Consider the following 11,011-nt stretch of genomic DNA (forward strand, 5'->3'; position numbering starts at 1 on the left):
TTAAAATATGCAGTTTATACCTGTTATTTCTACTTATGATAACATACATTGAAGAAAAAATTAGAGACATCAATAAATACATTTTTTAAAACAAAGTTTTAAATAGAATCTTAGGAACAAATGTCATTAAATGTTCCACAGACTTATAACATAAAATGACTTCCATGGATCACATTTGTAAAAATTTGTAATATAGTATATTATGTTTTTTAATATAGCTGTTCAATAAAACGACATGTAAGACACAAATTTCAGCCACATTCATGGCTTAGAATTTTAACCTTTGAAGTCACAAGATTTCTTGGTCTTTTGTCTGTGCTCATTATGATACCTTGATATTGCTGTCCCAGATTTAGGACATGTTTGGTTCCTATTGGCTCAATCTCTTTTTCCATTATTTTCTTGATTCCTCCAGCATTCCTGTCATCAGCTTTTGTAGCTTGAGTCTTATCTTGTCATTCTAAAGTCCTTCCTTATCTCCGTTGTGCTGCTTGAACCATCACCCTCTGAAGCACATTTTCCAAATATTTGTGGACTATTGTGCAAAATCTGTAGACCATTTTCTGTTTCAAAAAGGAAATATTTTTAAAAGCATGTATAAATTTAACTACATCACAAAACTTATTAGTTTATCCCTTCTCATGCTAGAGTTTATCTGTAATGTTCTTGGCCCACTTGTAAAGCTTTCTAAAAGCTTCATGCAGTTCAGACTTAAAAACCTGGCACTTCACCAGCTGGATATATTTCTGATGAGTAAAAAGTGTTGGTCTTCAAAAATACATGAGACATACACGCTCAGCTTAGGCCACATCTAGTACTTTATAATAAATATTGGAAAATAATGTCCTCCATTAAGTCAAGTCTACTGGATCTCTTCTTTTCAGTGAGGTTATATAAAGTCAAGTGAGTGTTGAAATGACAACAGGGATCGGTGACCACAGAAACTTTTTTAAGATTTGTGTTTTATTTGTATATAATGTCATTTGGAGAAAAAATATAACTATTGAGAAGTTGAATTGGTATGAGATGCTTACTAGTTTGTCCCAGAAAATAAAATGTGATCTCAAGACAAAGAATAGTTAAAAATAAGAAAAGGGAAGAAAAAAAAAAAGAAAAACATGTTCTTTCTTTAATGCCATATCTATTAATTATTGTTTGAGAACTTTTTTTTAATACAAATAAATAACAAAGCTGTTTATAGTTCAGTCTCTTGGTTAGCTGTTACTGCAGAATTTCTTAAATAGCAATAGTCAGTCCTTTACCATACAGATGTAAAAAATTAGCAATCCTTATGTCAGGCAACAGGTACTTTTTCAGCATTTACTGGTGTTTTCATTGCAAGCACTACCTAGATTTGTATAAAATGTAATTCCCAAATGAGAATGAATTATAGCATTTCAGGGAGATAGGGAGGGTGAAGGATCAAGAGTGAAGGAGTAGGGAGGGGATTTCTTTTGCACTGAAAAAATTATAAACTGGTTATATCAAGGGAAGTTGAAAATGTCCAAGTGTTCCTTTAAACTGGAACTGCAATTGATCTCTGTGTGTTTTCTTGTTCCGTCCCTTTGAAAGGAGAATGAGAGCCAAGATTATTGGCTGTACTGTGAAGCAGTCACATCTCAGTACTGAAATGGTACTGTGCAAGTGAATTGAAAGTATTTGGCTTTGTATTTCATATCGCCAAGAGCTTTGAGAATGGTGAACCAAGTGAATGCTTTATTTTAGGGCTGAGATGCAGATCCCTCCAATCTGACAGCATTTCAGCCTCCGGAGTGAGAAAGCAGCAGCAGCAGCAGCAGGAGCAGTAGCAGCAATAGCAGGGATAACAGCAGCAGCAGCAGCAGCAGCAGCAGCAGGAGCCCTCACTGAAGTCCAATAGAAGAGACTTGATCTCTACTTCATCCTGGAACTCCACCTGGCCTTGTGCACTGTCCAGGGTCCTGAAACATGAACCAAACTGCCAGTGTTTCCCATCACATCAAGTGTCAGCCCTCAAAAACAATAAAGGTAGGAGACAGATTTTTTTCTTATCCTCTAATTCTATGCATATGTCTCTTTTTCCATCTCCCTTCCATATGGGTATTGGTATGTCAGGGCATTTACAGTGGAGATACTTGGTTGATTTGAGTTTGAAATGAAGTTTGGAGCTGAGTAAAGTGTTTGGTTCTGTTTGCATGTAATGTATAGAGGCTGAAAAGAGTAGTTTCTATGGAACAATACTTTTATTTTGATGACTTTGGCTTTTTTTTTTGGACTGAGAATATGTCAATGATATAATTAAGGAGGAAAGTTTTGTGAGCTTTTGGAGGAGTTCCTAGTTCATATTTTCTTGATGGAATAGAATAATTTTCAAACTGCTGGAAAAGGATATTGTTAAATTGAACAAAAAAGGTGATTGCTGTACTTCATTATCATATGCATTTGGGACCTCTTCTTCTCTCCAGAGAAAAGCACATTCTTCCTTGTGAGCATTGAACTGTTGGCTATACTAAATGAATATAGCTAATGAGTATAAAAGACTGTAGAGAGAGTATAAAAACATGTTTTTATATGTGCCACCTTATAAGTCAAACCCACAGAAATGATTGGAGACACTTTTTTAAATTTAGGTGGTAGTTTTCAATTTGAGGATTTTCCCAGCAGATTAAGGCAGAAGGTCCAAGCTCAGAATTTCATTATTTTGTTTATATTTAAGTAATGTTTATTTTTATTCTTCGTATTCTTCTTGCTTTTATTTTGAGTAGTCTTACTTCAAAGGAAACTTAAAAATAACCAGATTTCCAAAGAAAGAAGGCTTAAAAATAACTAGATTTCCAATGAAGGGTTAATTTTGTTTTATTACTTATATTAAATATTTCCTGCAGGGGCTCTGCATCTTGGGAAAAGTGATGGGTTTCTCTGGAATTCTTGTAGAAAGAACTGATAACTCGATGGACCGTATTTAGTTACTGCAATCTCTCATTCACCTACTGTTGCATATCATGTACTGATATCCCAGAATTTGAGAAGAGTGTCTTTTTAGGATTATATTACATTTAGGTTTATATCTCAGATTTTTTTGAAAACAGTGCATATATTAAATTCAAAAAGGAATGTAATTTTCAGTAAGTCTTCTGGACCTACCTACTCTTTGTCAGATTCTTTCAGTGATAAATAGAGCATAAGCTGAACATTTACTTCATTTATCCACAAGTATTTTTAAAAGCAGTAAGGTCTCCAGAAAATATAAAATGATGCATAATTAGATTCCTGTCATATATTAATACACACAGTGAAACGATACACGAAGAATGCAAATTCAAGTAGTTTGTAGCATCTCTAATGGCAAACATAGAATCTTTTTTCAGCATTGAATTCTCTGCACTGTGTCCAAGTTCAGAAATAAAATCTTGAGTTTTAGGATTTAAGTTTTTCTTTGCATGTCAGATCCCCACATGTGTCAATTATATAAGCATCATAAAACAAAGCTAAAACAGTAATACATGTGAATCCTTATAGTGATATATAAATTCAAGAGGGAAATATGTGTTGTAGTCTAAAGTAGGAGGAATTATGAGCTGGGGGTCTACTTTTGAATATGTTTAGACAACCATAAAATAATTAGTGGTTTGTTCTTTAAGTATGTGAGGTCAGGAGTCAAGTTTTTTATTTGTGCTCTTATTTCTTTAGTGAGGACAAGTGGATACTACTTTCTAAGACTTAAAAGCACATCTCTTATTGGTGGTCTGGCATTGACTGCTCCCAGATAAAACTGTGGAGGTAGAAAAAGAAATGTTTCTAGTATAAGGGTTTTGCATTATCTTGCTGATCTTGCAGATGCTGTTTTTTTCTTTCTAACTGCGGCCATTGAATTGAAATGAAAAACATCATAAACACTGGACAACTCACCACTTAGCAATGAGTATCAATGATTTAATGAAAGAATCTTGAATCAAAGTTCTGGGTAATTTGGTTAATTGATAAATTAAATTATTTTGCACCTTCTCCTTTCCCCCTCTCCACCATGCTGTTACTGCTCTGGGGAGCAAAAGATACTTGTGATGTTCATAAAGTATATATAGTTGCAGGCATTGAACTATTAAGGAAGTAATTACTTGAGTATTTTCCAATTTGCAACAGTAAAAAGGGATGAGTGGAAAAGCTCTCTTACTTCAAATTATGTGCTCAATTATGAAACATTTATGGGTTTTGGAATTTATACTAAAAATGGCTATCTATATTTAGATAATGCATTAGCCTATGAACAAAATGCAGTAGCAACCTAAGGAAAAACTCTAAGATGGGTGATGTTTTTGGAAAGCTATGAGGTATTGGAGCTCAAAATTCTTTGGAAATTAATCCTCTTGTGTTAGGCAGGGTTTATTGGAATTAATTTTTTTCTTCACTGTTGAAGGTACTATCTGAGAAACAAAATCCACATGGAACCTGGCTGGTCTGTAAATAATGATAAGTACTCAACTAGTGGCTCGGAAAATATCCAGATACCTAATAACCTTTTTAAATTGTTCAATTTTAGAAATCGTAAATCTTTAAAGGATTTTTCCCCCATAGGTCATTGTCATATGTTTTTAGGAATTGTTCTTCATGTCAGTACATTGTTCCTTCTGTTGAAAATTTGCTGCTAAAAACAATGCAACTATAATGAACAAAAATTAATTTCATTGCCTAAAAATAGCTTTATAGGGCACAAATTTGTAGGAGGAAAAGAACAAGTGTGTGTGTGTGTGTGTGTGTGTGTGTGATATATTTCCACACTTAAATTTGAAAACTGAAGGTCTCTGTAGTGGGTCAAATTCAACAACTTATGACAATGAAGGCTGTCTGTGGTCTTGATGACAAAGTGGGAGAAAGAGGAATCTGTTGTGTTTATGACTAGAGTTGGAAAAAAAAAAAAGGGAAACATTCTGGGCATTTGCCATTTATATTTTGTCATTTTGGTCATTCTTCGGCTGGACCAGTCCCTGACACTTTTACTTATGTACTTGAGCAGGTATATTCCTACAGTGAAAATTGATCAGGAAAACAGAGCAGAAGTCCAATAAAGGTGCCAGGCTTGTTCTCAGTTCACTTTGGAAGGCATGTTGAATACATGTATTGTTACACTCATAAACCATCTCCCATTTCAGAGCTTATAAAGCAATAAAGCTTTTCCTTAAATAACAGCAAATCTTACTGTCAAGGTGGCTGCACTTAAAAACAGGGTCTTTCACTCTGAGATCTATAATGGAAAGTTCTATGGACTATCTGTGAATGCCAAATACATATCTAAATTTGAATTGTTATTAACTACAATTCTAAAGAATTGTCCCCACTTCGGAAAATGACCGTGATTTTCTTCCCTAGTTTGGTTTCTGTTGATTGCACTGCACAAGTTAAACTTTCCCATCAAATATCATTACAAGACTTTACTTTTTTTTTCCAATATAACTGCAAACTTAGAACTTTGTCAGAAAATTTGTGATATTTAAAAAATTTTATTTCATACAATATAAATCTAACCTCCATATATGTCTGAGTATACTGGAAGACACTTTACACATATTTAGTAAAGTTAGAATATATTAATTAACTAAGATTGATTATTCCTGGATGTGGAATCATATGTTTCATTAGAGAAACTCCAAAATATAGTGCACATCACATATTTATTTACTTTTCCCATCTAGTAGCCCTTTTATATTAGTCTCACTTCTTTTTCTCAGTCCAAATTTGCCTGGCTTATTCTGTTACTGTTACATTCAGTACTGTCACTACCAGTGCTATGTAGAAAAAATTTCAAGGTCTAAAAGTTTTAGTTTCTTTGATACACTTCTAATGGAATAATGGCATATTTTTGCAAAATGAAGCTAAAGCAGTCCTTAGTATATTCAATAACTTTAGACTAGATTATCTGTAAGGTAGCAAATAATATTTTTCATGATAATTTTTACTGAATTATGTTGGCATATTGAAGTGTCTTATAATAATAAATTTTTTCACCCCTTATACCTCTGATCTATAAGCCTATTTAAATTCATGGTATAAGAAAGAGGGGATAGAAATAAGGGAGTAAAAGAGAATAAGGGAGTAAAAGAGAATATTGTTGTATGTATATGTTTGCTAAACTAGTAAGTTTAAAGAGTGGTGGTTAGAAAATTTTGCCTTTACCAAACCTGTAATTCGGAATATGACATTGTGATAGGTGGGCATGGTAAACACTGGCTTGGAGTTTCATAAGTTGACATTTCACTAGTTGTTAATTCCACACCCTTAGTCTAAAGGGTGGGTATCACACTGTATTTTATATGGGACTTGAATGAGTGTTGCAACTTTGTCACAAAGAACATTTTATAAATAAATATCCAGATTACATTGAGAAAAATTTGGAAATGCCAGGGCATATAAGAAAAAATTCTACCTGTTTGTGTCATCATCATCTACAAAAATGTAAGATCATCTCATTTTCATTATTATTTACAGTTGTCAGTGTGAAGATTATAATTCTAGATTGTACCTTATCTTAGAGAGTCTTCCTAGAAAAATAAAAATCTTATCAACTCAGTCTCACAATAAAGAGTTGTCATCAGTATTCAGTGAGCCCTACAGCTCCATTTGGCAAGGCACAGATTTTTTTCTTCAGCATTAGGAGAAAGGGCCATTCTCCTAAGTGGTGATATTTGAAGAAGCCAAGAGAGAAGACTTACAACAATTAGAATGAAAGGTACTGTGGGAGAGTGTTACCCTCTAATGGTACTCTTTTTAATTCTGATCCAGCTTCTTCATGTACTCAAAGCAGAAATCACAGCACTGATAAACATGAATTAGAGCATAAGTTAGAAATTCTGCTGATCTCCAGTTTATGATCATTTACCAATTTATGACCAAGAATTGAAACTATCAAGTATTATAGTACAATTTTACTGCAAATGACTATAAATTCAGCTCTTTTAAAGGTTTTTATACTGTGTTTAAGAGAGAGTTACTTTACCATAAAATTCATCAGTTTTGTACTTTGAGATATTCTTTCTTAATAAAACACAATGTTTCTTTTTTATTTGATGTTAATAGTATTTATACAGCAACATTTCCTTTGTATAGTCATGTAATGTATATTGAGGTACATTTGAAAACTTTTAGAAAAAAATTATCACTTCATTTATTTCTTAGAAAAAAATGGTGTTAATTTTCTATAAACTCATGTTTTTGGTTAGGTAGTAAAGACATTCTTGATGTAAATTTTTGATGACATACCATTATTGTGATTGAAAAGAGGTGGTTCTACAAATGTAGCATGAAATGAACAGGCTCAAGTAGTTCTTAAAGGGACCAGCATTATGAGCAGGAACAGCATCCTATGTGATTTTGTCAGAAATGCAAGTTCTTGGGCCACCCCTAGACCTAATCCAATAGAAACTCTGTTAGTGGAGCTAGGCCTTAGCAATCCATGTTGTAACAAGTCCTCAGAGTGATATGATGCAAATCAGCACTTTAGAAATACTGAATATGTGGGACTACAAAACCTGACAAATTTGTGTTGTGGTCCACTTATAAGAATTGTCTGTTTGGATGTCACAGAAGGAGTCTGAACACCTACAGCATACTTTCTGAACCTCTGTAAGGTCATCACATGAATTTTGTGAGAGCTGAGATCTCATCAGTTCATCACTTACCTTTCTTTAGTTTACTTAATAAAAGTCTCCTCACACAATAGACACTGAATATATATTTGTTGATTATTACATTATTGTTGAGGTCTGTGAGCCCTAAAGTGAACCAAATAAAATTCTAATGCCTTGTTTAAAAGGTTAACAGGTTGAAAGTTTTCATCTAGCTTTGTCTTTTAAATTCAGACAATTTTTCAAAAATTGTACTGACAGTTTGTTTTTCAGTGGTTCTGTTTCTGACTTTGGTTTTGGGCCACGTAATAATACTTTTAGGTAGTTAGGGAGCTCCACAGTAACAGTTAGTAGAAAATGTGCTGAACAAGTCTCCCTTCTTCCCAACTTCATTTGAAACTTGGCAAAATAATGGTAGACAGGAATATTACCATCACCTTTCTCCTTCATGATAAATGCTATGCTGGTAAAATATAACTGATATCATTATACCAACAAATAAAAGAATCACTATTTTCAAGCCTGAACTCTCATGGTCAACCCTGAAATTAATTTACATTAAAGAATTAGATTTAAACTGGGTGATGATTCTTTAAATAAAGGAAATTTACCTTCTGAAATGCTTATCTTGGAAATTCTTCATAGAACCCATCATTTTGTTTGTTTCTACAGTTAGCATTGGGAAGGTAGATCAAAAGCACACAGCTTACCCTACTACCTACACAAATAATACAAGGCAGGTTTGCCTTTGGAGAGTCACCCTTAACTTGAATTTTCATTCTCACACTATGAATCATGAGGCCTTGGGGAAGGCAGTTAACCCTGTTAAGGATTTTCAGCCCACTAAGAGAAGGGCAATAAACTTAAATTATCTCCCCAAACAAAAATGCTATCTAAGTGCTTTGTATTATAATTTGTTCTAGTACCAATTTTTAAGGGATATGACATTTTCATAGAGAGGTGTATAGTGAGAATCAATTTTTATGACTTGAAAGCCGAGAATTTTATTTGCAATTATTATTAACTATAATGATGATAAAAACTCATTTCGAAGTCACCAGGGAGCTGAGAAGTATCTTCTAATATTGTAGTAACATCTGCAAGATTTTATCATGGACCTGTACCAGGAAAGTAGGAGAAAAACGAGATTGAGTTTAAATGCCATCTAACAGATTGATTAATTCAATAAAAAATGCAGCTAATCATCCTGGTCCTGGGCTCCAAAAATGGAAAATATTGGGTTATGGTTTGTTCATAAAGTTGGATGAGGAATAGCTTTATTTTGATTTAGATACAGCCTTCTTACCTCTGGTCTCACTATTTCCTTTACCTCTTAACAAAGTCCACTCTTTGAAATGTCATACAAAATTGTCTTGCTAAAAGACTTCCTTTGATAGGTAACCAGAGTTTCACCTAATCACCTGTCTTCTTACATCATCTCTGTGCCTGCTAAGTAACAGTCTTTTAAGATATAGTTGTTACTATATAGGTCTCTCCACTGGTTCTTAGAGGGCCTCTTTCTTACTTTTGCTAATTTTCAGTTACTAGCCAAATAAGTAGTTTATAGTATAGTAGGCACTCAATATTTTTTTGAATGAAAGAGCAAAGAAGGCTATATACTCACTTGTTTTACCAAGTGATACAGTTTGAGTTTGGTTATTCTTAACCTAAACAGAACTGAAAATTTACTTTAAAATCATAAACAATGCTTAGATGTCAAAAGGGCCTCCTGGCTAGTGACAACATATAATCTTGAGGATGAGTGGCTTCTAACATAGAAAGCAGGTACCTAATGTAATAGGTACCTTTATACATTAGGTTGAAAAAGCCTGTGTCCAAACAGAGACAGTTTCAATCCCTCTATCTGGACTGTGGGTCAGCAGACAAGTCACTATTGATTGTAATGATAGGGCATTGTGATAGGGCATTGTAGGGTGACTATCGATTGGCACTTTAGTGAGATTCTTCTCATCAGAAAGCTTAATGTCTGAGACGAATCACTACTTTTGGATTATGAAAGCACCTCTTCTTACAACTTGGGTTTCCAGAATTTTGCCTTAAGAAATGGGGCTCCACAGTATTTTAATGGGAAATAAATAACATGATGGTATTTACTGAATTTAATAGATGGGCTCTTTACTGGGGTACTTTTTTGAAACAGTGAAATAAGGGAACAGAGACTATGCAAAACAAGTATTCTTGATGAAGGAAGGGAAGCTATGGTAAAAGTTGTCCTTTCTGCTCTCCTTCAAAGGATATAAAATAAGGTGTAAGAATAGTCCCAAGAAATATTGACTTTGGCTGATCATTGAGCACAGAATGCTGTGATGGATAGAGACTTGTGGATTCAAACAGTAATGTGACACTCTTGTTTTAAGGTGCACAGCCTAGGATACAGATGTTTACAATTAAAAAATAAAATGATAAGTGCTGAGTGGCTAAATACAAACCAGTATATGCTCTGGGAAGTAAGCTTCATGTGGGTGGGATAAAGAAAAGGCTTTTTTTTTTTTCCCCCTTGGTATTTATACATCCCAAACCAGGTTTCTATGTAAGACTTGGGCCGATAAAAAGAAGGGGAAATATATTTCAGAAAGGGAAAGCATGGGGAAAAGACAAAGAAGCAAGGCATTATAAATATTGTGGGGTGTGTTTGTCAGCGCTGACTGGCTGCTGTCGAGTGCAAGTGCTAGGGATGAGTGGAGACAATAGATAAGACAGCGAATATACATGGGGGCCTAGATTTTGTATTGCCTTGTAGGGTGTAACTGTACTCAAAGCTTAAGAGGAAATAGTGCAAACAATGTCATAAGAACTAACCATAGGACCCGGTCTGTGACTGTGAGAAGTATCCCTATGGTTCATGGCTTTTAGTAGTGAGTGAAGATGGGGAAACACCTGATGCACCTTCAAGATGTAAGATGATTAGTGAGACAGGTCTTACTTAAGGTAAATCATAAGTACAAAAGATTTGTTTATTAGCTTCATTTGGCACCTCCCACTGCTAAGAGCAGCTGGTCTTTAAAGGCTTTAATTTAGTGTGACTGACTTTTTTTAAAACTGTTTAATTTGAAAGTTTCTTTTATTTTGACTGATAGCCATTTGTACTAAATTTTTCCTTTTAACTATTTAAGATACTATACTGATCACAGTTTCATTGGTATGCTTATTGCTTATTGCTGATTGAGAGTTTAAACTCTAGTTTAAACTCTCATTTTGCAGACAAAAAAGCTGAGGATTTAAAAGGATAAGTAAGTAGCCCTCCCTAGTGGTGCAGCGGGTTAAAGCACAGCACTGAGAATCTAAAAACCGTTTCCGCATGAGTTCTATTCCCGCCTGCCCTGGAGGTGACCACATGGTGTGGCAGACCTCTCCTGACCCACCTGCTGCTCCCCTCAGCAGTGTACTTCGTCGAT

The 11,011-nt window shown here is 34.4% G+C and overlaps 1 protein-coding gene across 1 annotated transcript in view; it reads left to right on the forward strand.

Annotated features, from left to right (window-relative positions):
• The first annotated feature begins 1,470 nt into the window (after positions 1-1,470).
• Positions 1,471-11,011, forward strand: part of DPP10 (dipeptidyl-peptidase 10 (non-functional)) — a 1,217,772-nt gene continuing 1,208,231 nt past the window's right edge. Inside the window, exon 1 of the mRNA XM_012726412.1 lies at positions 1,471-2,007. Coding sequence (XP_012581866.1) covers positions 1,948-2,007 — 60 coding nt within the window. The 5' untranslated portion in view covers positions 1,471-1,947. The remainder of the gene's footprint in view (positions 2,008-11,011) is intronic.

This window comes from Condylura cristata, unplaced genomic scaffold (assembly GCF_000260355.1).
Source record: "Condylura cristata isolate star-nosed mole 26May11 unplaced genomic scaffold, ConCri1.0 scaffold00002, whole genome shotgun sequence".
In the NCBI taxonomy this organism is placed as follows: Eukaryota; Metazoa; Chordata; class Mammalia; order Eulipotyphla; family Talpidae; genus Condylura; species Condylura cristata.